This window comes from Theropithecus gelada, chromosome 11, assembly GCF_003255815.1.
Source record: "Theropithecus gelada isolate Dixy chromosome 11, Tgel_1.0, whole genome shotgun sequence".
NCBI classification, from domain to species: Eukaryota; Metazoa; Chordata; class Mammalia; order Primates; family Cercopithecidae; genus Theropithecus; species Theropithecus gelada.
Genome location: NC_037679.1, coordinates 21,466,395 through 21,479,032, shown reverse-complemented (window position 1 = coordinate 21,479,032; position 12,638 = coordinate 21,466,395). Strand labels below are relative to the sequence as shown.

The 12,638-nt window shown below is 37.5% G+C and overlaps 1 protein-coding gene and 1 non-coding gene across 4 annotated transcripts in view; one reads left to right on the top strand and one right to left on the bottom strand.

Annotated features, from left to right (window-relative positions):
• The window catches only part of USP15 (ubiquitin specific peptidase 15), a 152,517-nt gene that overhangs the window by 64,379 nt on the left and 75,500 nt on the right, over positions 1-12,638 (bottom strand). Inside the window, exon 7 of one of the 3 annotated variants that reach the window (XM_025402258.1) lies at positions 6,150-7,686. The exons of the other annotated variants lie outside the window; for them this stretch is intronic. Coding sequence (XP_025258043.1) covers positions 7,662-7,686 — 25 coding nt within the window. The 3' untranslated portion in view covers positions 6,150-7,661. Of the gene's footprint in view, positions 1-6,149; positions 7,687-12,638 lie in introns of those variants that run through there. 3 annotated transcript variants of the gene reach the window in all.
• On the top strand, positions 8,653-8,755 carry LOC112635636. The gene has a single exon (XR_003121980.1). It is a non-coding gene; the product is annotated as a U6 spliceosomal RNA (small nuclear RNA).

Here is a 12,638-nt window from a genome sequence, read left to right as displayed (position 1 = left end):
TGGTGATACCCAGGCGAACAGGGTCTGGAGTGGACCTCCAGCAAACTGCAGAAGACCTGCAGAAAAGGGGCCTGACTGTTAGAAGAAAAACAAACAAACAGAAAGCAACAACAACATTAACAGAAAGATCCCCCAACAAAGACCCCATCCAAAGGTCATCAGGTTCAAAGACCAAAGGTAGACAAATCCACGAAGATGAGGACAAACTAGTGCAAAAACGCTGAAAATCCCAAAAACCAGAAAGCTGCTTCTTCTCCAAATGATCGCAACTTCTCTCCAGCAAGGGCACAAAACTGGATGAAGACTGACACTGATGAATTAATAGAAGTAGGTTTCAGAAGGTGTGTAATAAACTCCTCTGAGCTAAAGCAGCACGTTCTAACCCAGTGCAAGGAAGCTAAGAACCTTGATAAAAGGTTACAGGAACTGCTAACTACAATAACCAGTTTAGCGAGGAACATAAATGGCCGGATGGAACTGAAAAACACAGCATGAGAAATTAGTGAAGCATACACAAGTATCAACAGCTGAATCGATCAAGCAGAAGAAAGGATATCACAGATTGAAGATCACCTTGCTGAAATAAGGCACGAAGACAAGATTAGAGAAAAAAGAATGAAAAGGAATGAACAAAGCCTCCAAGAAATATGGGACTATGTGAAAAGACCAAACCTATAATTGATTAGTGTACCTGAAAGTGATGGGGAGAATGGAACCGAGTTGGAAAACACATTCAGAGAGAAGTGAACTCTCGGGAGAACTTCCCCAACCTAGTAAGACAGGCCAACATTCCAAATCAGGAAATACAGAGACCACCACTAAGATACTTCATGAGAAGATCAGCCCCAAGACATAAAATCTTCAGATTCTCCAAGGTTGAAATGAAGGAAAAAATGTTAAGGGCAGCCAGAAAGAAAGGTCAGGTCACCTACAAAGGGAAGCCCATCAGACTAACAGCAGACTCTGCAGAAACCCTACAAGCCAGAAGAGAGTAGGGGCCAATATTCAACATTCTTAAAGAAAGGAATTTTCAACCCAGAATTTCATATCCAGGCAAACAAAGCTTCATAAGCAAAGGAGAAATAAAATCCTTTCCAAACAAGCAAATGCGGAGGGATTTTGTCACCACCAGGCAGCCTTTACAAGAACTCCTGAAGGAAGTACTAAATGTAGAAGGGAAAAACTGGTACCAGCTACTGCAAAAACACACCAAAATATAATGACCAATGACACCGTGAAGAAACTGCATCAACTAATGTGCAAAATAACCAGCTAGCATTATGATGACCAGATCAAATTCACACATAACAATATTTAGCCTTAAATATAAATGGGCTAAATGCCCCAATTAAAAGACACAGACTGGCAAATTGGATGAAGAGTCAAGACCCATTGGTGTGCTATATTCAGGAGACCCATCTCACATGCAAAGACACACACAGGCTCAAAATAAAGGGTTGGAGGAGTATTTACCAAGCAAATGGAAAGCGGACGAAAAAAAAAAAAAAGCAGGAGTTGAAATACTAGTCTCTGATAAAACACACATAAAACCAACAAAGATAAAAAAAGACAAAGAAGGGCATTACATAATGGTAAAGGGATCAATGCCACAAGAAGAGCTAACTATCCTAAATACATGTGGACCCAATATAGGAGCACCCAGATTCATAAAACAAGTTCTTAGAGATCTAGAAAGAGACTCAGACTCCCATGCAGTAATAGTGAGAGTCTTTAACACCTTACTGTCAATACTAGACAGATCAATGAGATAGACAATTAACAAGGCTATTCAGGACTTGAACTCAGCTCTGGATCAAGTGGACCTCACAGACATCCACAAACTCTTCACCACAAATCAACAGAATATACATTCTTCTCAGTACTGCATGGCACTTATTCTAAAATCGACCACATAAATGGAAGTAAAACACTCCTCAGCAAATGCAGAAGAATAGAAATCCTAACAGTCTCTCAGACCACAGTGCAATCAAATAAGAACTCAGGATTAAGAAACTCACCCAAAACGGCACAACTACATGGAAATTGAAGACCCTGCTCCTGAAGGACTCCGGGGTAAATAACGAAATGAAGGCAGAAATAAACAAGTTCTTTGAAACCAATGAGAACAAAGAGACAATGTATCAGAATCTTTGGGACATGGTTAAAGCAGTGTATAGGGGGAAATTTATAGTACTAAATGCCCATATCTGAAAGCTGGAAAGATCTGAAATTGAAACCCTAATATCACAATTAAAAGAACTAAAGAAGGAAGAGTAAACAAATTCAAAAGCTAGCAGAAGACAAGAAATAACTAAGATCAGAGCAGAACTGAAAGAGATAGAGACAGGAAGAACCCTTCAAAAAATAAAAATAAAAATAAATGAATCCAGGAGCTGGTTTTTTGGGAAAAAATAACAAAATAGACAGACTGCTAGCTAGACTAACGAAGAAAAGAAAGAAGAATCAAATAGACGCAACAAAAATGATAAAGGGGATATCACCACTGATCCCACAGAAATAAAAAACTACCATCAGAGAGTACTATAAACACCTCTATGCAAATAAACTAGAAAATCTAGAAGAAACGGATAAATTCTTGGACACATACACCCTCCCAAGACTAAACCAGGAAGAAGTCAAATCCCTGAATAGACCAATAACAAGTTCTGAAATTGAGGCAGTAATTAATAGCCCACCAACCACAAAAGGCCCAGGACCAGAGGGATTCACAGCCGAATTCTACCAGAGGTACAAAGAGGAGCTGGTACCATTCCTTCCGAAAATATTCCAAACAATTGAAAAAGAGGGACTCCTCTCTAACTCATTTTATGGGGCCAGCATCATCCTGATACCAAAACCTGGCAGAGATACAACAAAAAAAGAAAATTTCAGGCCAATATCCCTGATGAACATTGATGTAAAAATCCTTAATAAAATATTGGTCAACCGAATCCAGCAGCACATCAAAAAGCTCATCCACCATGATCAAGTGGGCTTCATCCCAGGGAAGAAAAGCTGGTTCAACATATGCAAATCAATAAAAGTAATCAATCACATAAACAGAACCAATGACAAAAACCACACAAATATCTCAATAGATGCAGAAAAGGCCTTCAATAAAATTCAACATCCATTCATGTTAAAAACTCTCAATAAACTAGTTATTGATGAAACATCTCTCAAAATAATAACAGCTATTTATGACAGACCCACAGCCAATATCATATTGAATGGGCAAAAGCTGGAAGCATTTCCTTTGAAAACCGGCACAAGACAAAGATGCCCTCTCTTACCACTCCTATTCAACGAAGTATTGGAAGTTCTGGCCAGAGCAACCAGGCAAGAGAAAGAAATAAAGAGTATTAAAATAGGAAGAGAGGAAGTCAAATGGTCTCTGTTTGCAGATGACATGATTGTATATTTAGAAAAGCCCATCGTCTAAGCCCCAAACCTCCTTAAGCTGATAAACAACTTCAGCAAAGTCTCAGGATAGAAAATCAACGTGCAAGGATTCTTATACACCAAAAATAGACAAGCAGAGAGTCAAATCATGAGTGAACTCCCATTCACAACTGCTACAAAGAGAAAAAAATACCTAGGAATACAATCTACAAGGGATGTGAATGACTTCTTCACGGAGAACTACAAACCACTGCTCAAGGAAATAAGATAGGACACAAACAAATGGAAAAACATTCCATGCTCATGGATAGGAAGAATCAATACTGTGAAAATGGCCACACTGCCCAAAGTAATTTATAGTTTCAATGGTATTCCCATCGAGCTACCATTGACATTCTTTACAGAATTAGAAAAAACTACTTTAAATTTCATATGGAACCAAAAAAGGGCCAGTATAGCCTAGAAAATCCTAAGCAAAAGAAGAAAGCTGGAGGCATCATGCTACCTGACTTCAAACTATACTACAAGGCTACAGTAACCAAAACAGCATGGTACTGGTACCAAAAAAGATATGTAGACCGATGCAACAGAACAGAGGCCCCAGAAATAACTCCACACATCCTGGGATGCAAAGCTGTTTCAACATATGCAAATCAATAAAAGATCATGTGATCTTTCACAAACCTGACAAACACAAGCAATGGGGAAATGATTCCCTGTTTAATAAACAGTGCTGGGAAAAACGGCTAGCCATATGAAGAAAACAGAAACTGGACCCCTTCCTTATACCTTATAAAAAATTAACTCAAGATAGATTAAAGGCTTAAATGTGAAACCCAAAACCATAAAAACTCTAGAAGAAAATCTAGGCAATACCATTCAGGACACAGTCATGGGAAATGACTTCATGACTAAAACACCAAAAGCAATCGCAACAAAAGCCAAAACTGACAAATGGGAGCTAATCAAACTAAAGAGCTTCTGCAAAGGAAAAGAAATTGTCATCAGAGTGAACAGGCAACCTTCAGAATGGGAGAAAATTTTTGCAATCTATCCATCTGACAAAGGGCTATTATCCAGAATCTACAAGGAACTTAAACAAATTTACAAGAAAAAAAACAAACAACCCCATCAAAAAGTGGGCGAAGGATATGAACAGACACTTCTCAAAAGAAGACATTTATGCAGCCAAAAAACATGTGAAAAAAAGCTCTTTATCACTGGTCATTAGAGAAATGCAAATCCCACCACAATGAGATACCATCTCACGCCAGTCAGAATGGCGATTATTAAAAAGTAAGAAAACAACAGATGCTGGAGAAGATGTGGAGAAACGGGAATGCTTTTACACTACTGGTGGGAGCATAAATTAGTTCGACCACTGCGGAAGACAGTGTGGCGATTCTTCAAGGATCTAGAACCAGAAATACCATTTGACCCAGTAATCCCATTACTAGGTAAAGGATTATAAACCATTCTACTATAAAGACCATGCACATGTGTTTATTGCAGCACTATTTACAATAGCAAAGACTTGGAACCAACCCAAATGTCCATCAATGATAGACTGGATAAACCAAATGTGGCACATATACACCATGGAATACTATGCAGCCATAAAAAAGAATAAATTCACATCCTTTGCAGAGACATGGATGAAGCTGGAAGCCATCATTCTCAGCAAGCACAGGAACAGAAAATCAAACACCACATATTCTCACTCGTAAGTGGGAGCTGAACAATGAGAACACATAGACAAAGGGAGGGGAACAACACACCGGGGCCTGTCGGCGGGTGGGGGGAAAGGGGAGGGAGAGCATTAGGACAAACTCTTCATGCATGTGGGGCTTAAAACCTAGATGACGGGTTGATAGGTGTGGCAAACTATCATGGCACATGCATAGCCATGTAACAAACCTGCACATTCTGTACATGTATCCCAGAACTTAAAATAAAATAAAAAAAAGACACACACACACACAAAAACCAGGAGTTTCTCTGCACGAGTTCTCTCTGAGACATGACTTGCTCCTCCTTGCCTTCCACCATGATTGTGAGGCCTCGCTAGTCATGTGGAACTGTAAATCCAATAAACTTCTTCCTTTTGTAAATTGCCCAGTCTCCTATATGTCTTTATCAGCGGCATGAAAATGGACTAATACGGCTATCAAGCAGAGGTTTTCTCAAAAATGAATGAAGGAAGGCTGTGTCTTTAAGGAAAACAATGTATTTGCTGCCAATGATAAAATACGGAATTTCGAGCAAGAATGAGAATCTTGGAAAACTTGACTCTGACACCACGAAGTTGACAGCTTCCCAATACTTAGGTTTTTCTCATAAGACAGGTGATGTTTTAAAAAAATGTGATTTGAAAAAAACTGTAGAATAAAATGTGTCAACATTTGGAAGATCTGCATAACTCAGCGAATCAATATTTTTCAAATGACCAAAATGTATGAAATTTACATTTGAAAGATTTTAATATTATAAAAGTTTCATTGATATGGTTTCAGATTCTACCATTAAACTTTAAGACTTAAACCACCACTGGTCAAGTTTTGATGTGGTATTAATGATCTGAAAATACTCCTTTTCAACTATGTATCTGTGTGAGGCTGAATTTGCTTCATGTACTTCAACCCAAACATTGTATTACAATAAATTAAATGCAGAAAAATATACAAGAATTTAGCTGTCCTCTATTTAGTCAGATAGTAAAGAAATTGGCAAAAATAAACAATGCAACGCTTTTTGGTAATTTTATTATTTTGGAATATAGTTATTTTCATAAAAATGTTATTCATGTCAAAATACAACGGTTTTGTACTATTACTTTAATATACCTTAAAATCTTATTTCTATTTCGAATATGACAAACATTAATAGATATAACCCATATAACAGAAGTTCTTTGGGTCTTTAATAATTTTCAAGAATGTAAAAGGGGTACCAAGATCAAAATGTTTGAAAACTTCAGGTGGGGAGGTAGAATCTGCAAGACTTGCTGACTAACTAGACGAGAGAAGACAGGCTGGAGGAGGAACTCAGGATGGCTCTTAGATGGTACTTGAAATAGGCAATACAGGAAATGGATCCAGTTTAGGTTGAGGGGATGGGAGAAAGAGGGGTAAAAAGATTTGGTTTAATCTGAGGTGGTGAGTCCTACATGAAATTTATGAAAAATCTGGAATTCAGAAAAGTGGTCTAGTCTAGAAATAGAGAATGGCATATTTTGTGTCAATTTGAGCTGGGGGAGAGGATTAGCACAGAATCACCTGATTTTGAACACCTACTACGGTATGATAAAAGAGGTCTTCCGACAGAAATTTAGGGAATGTCAATGCATTTAAGGTCTGAGCAGAGCTGCTGCAAACAGTTAGTGAAGCTGCACTGCACCGTGCCAGGGAGGGCCTGTCACATAGACTACACATGATATGAATGATGCCCTCTAGAGCTGTGCACAATTTGCAAAACCAAATGTGGTAACCCTAAAGAGAAACTGAGCTAGACAAAGGACTGGTCAGAGAGGCAAAGTCCTTGGAATAAAAGGTTGTACTATGTATTCAAATTCAGAGAATTTCTTTAGGAGATGGTTATCAAAAAGAAATACTAAAGACAGGTCAAATAAACTAGGTTAAAAGGAAAGACAAATAAGAACTTTGTTAAATCCTGAATGAGTGGCAAGCAACATTAAGTATAGACTTTTAAATGTAGGTGGCTGTCAAAGAAAAAAAGCTAAAAGATGGTATATGGAGGAAGCATATGGTTTTTGCTTTTAAAGATGAAGATGTGTTTATGTTCATAGGCTGAGGGGGAACATGACATTAGGAAAGAAATAAAAATAATGAACTGGTGTTTACCATATGTATGGCACTATGCTAGGCATTTAAATATGTAGGAGAAAGGAGATAATAACAGAAAAAGTAAGGACCAGGAAGCATTGAGATAAATACTATAGGTAGAGTACAGGGACTGTCCTTAAACAGCAAGGTGATCAGAGAGATAAGGATGGATGTGGTCAACAGGTAAAGGTAAAGTATAACAATTTTACAATACTGTTACAGACATTCCTGATGAGTGATAACGCATCATTTATCTCTTCTGATTCCGACTTCTGACTCAGATTATACATGGTCCAATCTAGCTAACATTTGTGGAGCTAGTATCAGGTTATTTAGGGGTTGACTGGTCAGTCTGTGGATGATAACCAGAGCCCTTTAGCTCTCTTTCTGTGACGTATGTGGAAATTAAACTGTTCACTAGCAACTCTGCTCTAGTGGCTCTCTAGAAAAAGGAGAGAAAAAAATGCTAAGAATATCATAAATTAACTAGACATCAAACCACTTACCTAGAATTAAACTAATTTTGGCCAGTTTGGGCTAGGTATAACATATCGTGCCTTCAGACAGAAAAAGGAAAGACTTCCATTTAGCTGAAGTGGTTTCATGAAGAGAGAAAATTCAGCCTTACTCCTGACAAATGAATGTTTGTAGTATCTGAATTTCCCTATGCCCAATATGTTTCAACTAAAAACATGCAATTCAAGGCTAAGTTGAGCCTCTTACCTCAATAGAAAAACACAACTTGCTTTTAGTAAGTCAACTAAACATTTAACACTCATGGAAATCTAACCCATGTTAAGCAACCAAAATACAGAGGAGTCTGAATGCTGACACAGCAAAACAGTTATTTAAAGATTTTTATATTTTCAAACCCAACACTGTAAAACAACCTAACTTCATACAATCTAACATCATAAAACAAAAATTATCTTAGTAACAAAAACAAGACCAACATTACACTCTCCATTTCTAAAAATCATCTTAAGACAAGCTCTGAAAGAAAAAGAACATTCTAAATCTCCTAAAAAATTAAACATTTTTACTGTTGTAAGACACATATTAGTTCAGTTCAACAGCATTTGCTGTGTGCTTCCTATATGCCAGGTAGGGTGTTAGGTGCTTAAAGATACACAAAAGAGAGTTTAAGTAGATTTACATTACATATAAATTGTTTTTCATAGCTCCATTTTTCCTTATTTTGACTGCTTACTTTTACATATAATATTTGATAACATAAAACGTTCCATTTTAAATAAATGAAATTATAATGTTTTTCAGCCATTATGAATCTAAGCACCAAACTTGCAACCCATTTTTATTTAAACTTTATTGCAGAAATTTTGAAACATACATTAACCCTCATGTACCTAATATCAGAAACTCAGCTTCAAAAATAACATTCTAGTGCATGCTTTACCAGCACATATACCAAAAGTGGAACGATACAGAGAAGATTAGTACGGCCACTACGAAAGGATGATATTCAAAAATTAACATTCTACCATTCTTATTTTTTCTATAATCCTTCATCTTCCCTCCGACTCCCTCTTTTGCTGGAGTAGTTTAAAGCAAATTCTAGACACCCATAATTTCACCTGAAAACACAATATGTATCCCTAAAAAATAAGGGACTTTTTGTTTTGATCAGCACAAGTTTTCCTGAGCCTTCATGATGATTCTATTTGATGCCAACTGTCCTTCATTATTTCAGGATGCTCTTTAAGGTTTTGGTATGTTGTTCTCTACATTTTTGGTTAATTTATATATGCATATATTCCCATTTTTAGGAATATGACTCCATACCTGCAGTTCTCAGTACTCCATACTGCAGCTCCCCTTAATTGTAATCTAAGCATTTTTGTTTGGCTATTCCATTACCTCAAACTTTAAAGTCCCAGAAAACAGCACTCTACGTCTGTTTCTTAATGAGAATGATAACAACATAAAATAAGGCACAAAAGGAAATTTAAGGATTCAAAATGTCTTTTAAAAAGATAACAGCTGGGCACGGTGGCTCATGCCTGTAATCCCAGCACTTTGGGAGACTGAGGTAGGCAGACTGCTTGAGCCCAGGAGTTTGAGACCAGCCTGGGCTGAAACCCCATCTTTACAAAAACAAAACAAAACAAACAAGCAAACAAACAAAAAACCCCAAAATTAGCCAGGTGTGGTGGTGTGCCTGTAGTCCCAGCTACTTGGGAGGCTGAGGTGGGAAGATCATCTGAGCCTGGGAATTCGAGGCTACAGTGAGCTGTGACTGCTCCACTGCACTCCAGCCCGGGTAATGAGAGTGAGGCCCTGTCTTAAAACAACAACAACAAATTACAGATTTTGGAATATTACTCTAGATTTATGGTTCACAGATTGCATTTCAGATTGATGACTGGTGTTACTGAAATGTATGAACTGGCCGAATGACAAGGAAATAAAGAATGGCTAGAGTCAACATGTATTTTAATAAGTTTTAACCAAATGAGTCTATGCATCATTTCCAAATCCATTTAACTGCTTTGCAGTTATAAATGCAAACAGGGATTAAATACTCTCTAAAAATTTCTAAAGACATTTAAGATGGTGTAAAAAACCAAAAAGAGAATATTGCAGAATCACCTAGGTGCTTACTATCTGTCCCAACCAAAAAAGTAGTATGCAATGGTTTTATTTATAAAGTTCTTCCTCTCTCCAAGCAGAGCACTCAGGAAGACAGTGCTGTGAAAATACTATTGTGTCATGAGATTAAGTTTATAGTGTTTCAGTCATCAATTTGGAATTCCCTTAATCAGAACACCACAAATGGCAGAGGCACACTGTATGAGTAAGAGCTATTAGCACGGTTTTCCATTCGATTTTTTTTCTGCCACTCATGTCCTATTCTGGATGATGGTAAATTTTTCTCTGGATGTTTTCTAGTCCAAGAAAAGTCACCCTCTTCAAAATTATCAATGACTCTTAATTTTTTTTTCACCAAATACTTAAGCACACGTATTTTGACAATACTTTTTGACTAATTAATGAAAATGAATAAATTTAAATCAAATTCTCTCTAGGAATCCCCAGGCTTCTATAATGAGTCCACTGTAAAATCATTTTTTAGAAATACAAGATTTTACTAACTACACATCTGCAATAGAATAACTAGATTATCCACCCAATGCTAAACCCTTAAAAAAAAAAAAGGTGAAATTTAACAGAATTTTTAAAACTAGGGGAGGAAACTTTTTCTAAGGTATCATTAGAAAAGATCATCTTTTTAAGAGGCTGTTTAAGAAATCAAACTTAAAAACTAGATTAGAAATGCAAGTCCTGATAAAATAAGCAGTGGTTAAAAAATGCAGCATGAATATAAAAATAAAAAATTCAAATTATATGTTGATATCTAGTAAAAAATTCAGTTAGAAAACTTTTTCTTTTCTTGATTTTTTTTTTTTTTTGAGACAGAGTCTCGCTCTGCCACCCAGAGTGGAGTGCAGTGGCGCGATCTCAGCTCACTGCAACCTCCACCTTTTGGGTTCAAGTGATTCTCCTGCCTCAGCCTCCCGAGTAGCTGGGACTACAGACACCGCCACCACCCTTGGCTAATTTTTGTATTTTTAGTGGAGACGGGGTTTCACCATGTTGGCCAGGCTGGTCTCAAACTCCTGGCCTCAAGTGATCCGCCCACCTTGGCCTCCCAAAGTGCTGGGATTATAAGCGTGAGCCACTGTGACCAGAAAACTTTTGAGTGAGTATTCTTTGGCTAGGTTCTTAGATTTCTAATACAGACTTTGAGTTGTTTTAGGTGCTGATAAAAAGCATATACACATATCGTTTTTGTAACTAAATGACTACATGTTTTAAATTAAATTATATTTTACCCTCAACAGTTTTGAATATTTAGCATTTCTTCTCAAGTAGCCCAAAAAGTTATGCTTCAGTTGAAGATACAGTTTCAAATCTAATCAAAATGGGGCTAATACAATTTTAGGACATCAGAGCACTAAGCAGGTTCCTCTATTTTCAGCAGTATAGAACAGACAAAATACTAACATGTGGTTTCACATGTGCCTACTTGTGGTAGTATTCTTATATTTTCTTGTTCACAAGAAGTACTTAAAATGCAAATTCCTTGGCTAAGTATAAAGATTTATATTTTGCTGGTCTGGGGTGGGAACCCTGGATGCCACTACGTTGTTCACATAGTAAATGTCAATAAACATTACCTACAAAATTTCTGAGTGTCATCCTTAGACCAACAGCATTGGTGTCACCTGCAAACTTATTAGAAATGAGTCATGCCCAGATATAACAAATAAGAAATTCTGAGGATGGGGCCCAGGAAACTGTTTTAATAAACTCTACCAGTGATTCTTCTTTCTATCACCATATTACAGCTTTAATTATTTTTCTTTGGTATTTGACACCCTAGCTAGGAACTGGTTATGTGCTATGCAACATGATGGACAAATTCCAGGTTAGTGATATATATTAGAACCAGCATTTTCATGCCATCTTGAAGGCCAGGGGTTGTCCTCTGGCAAATATGTGCCAATTTTGAGGAGTATAAACTGTTCTATATCTTAATATCTTGAAGTCCTTCCTAAGGACCTAAAATTACATGCCTTGAGCTGGAGTTAAATTTGCCTAAGCTAACATCATGTGGTTAAAACATGCTTTTCTGTTTTTGTTTTTGTTTTTTCCTTTTAGGAGACAGGGTGTTCCTCTGTCACACATGCTGGAGTGCAGTGAGTGGTGTGATCATAGCTCTTTGCAGCCTTGAACTCCTGGGCTCATGCAATCTTCCCACTCCAGCTTCTGGAGTAGCTGAGACTACAGGTGCATGCCACCATACCTGGCTAATTTTTGTATTTTTTTGTAGAGACAGGGTCTTGTTACGTTGCACAGAGTCATCTTGGACTCCTGGGCTCAAGTGATCCTCCTCTGTCCTCCCAAAATGCTAGGATTACAGGTGTGAGCCACCTTGTTCAGCCTAAAACATGCTTTTCAATGACAGGCTGGAGTGTAGTGGTGCGATCTCGGCTCACTGCAACCTCTGCCTCCTGGGTTCAAGCAATTCTCCTGCCTCAGCCTCCTGAACAGTTGGGATTACAGGTGTCTGCCACCATGCCTAATTTTTGTATTTTTAGTAGAGACGGGGTTTCACCATGTTGGTCAGGCTGGTTTTGAACTCCTGACTTCAAATGATCCACCTGTCTCAGCCTCCCAAAGTGCTAGGATTATAGGCATGAGCCACCGTGCCCAGCCTCATTTGTTTTTTTTTAAGCCAGCATTCATCCAGAAAATAGAGTCTGTACCCTTGCTTCAACTACAGAAATATAATATAAATAAATTTAGCAAATGATACTTCCTCAAACTTGTTTCCTTTTTTCCTCCTATTATCTCTACTCTGATTTCCTT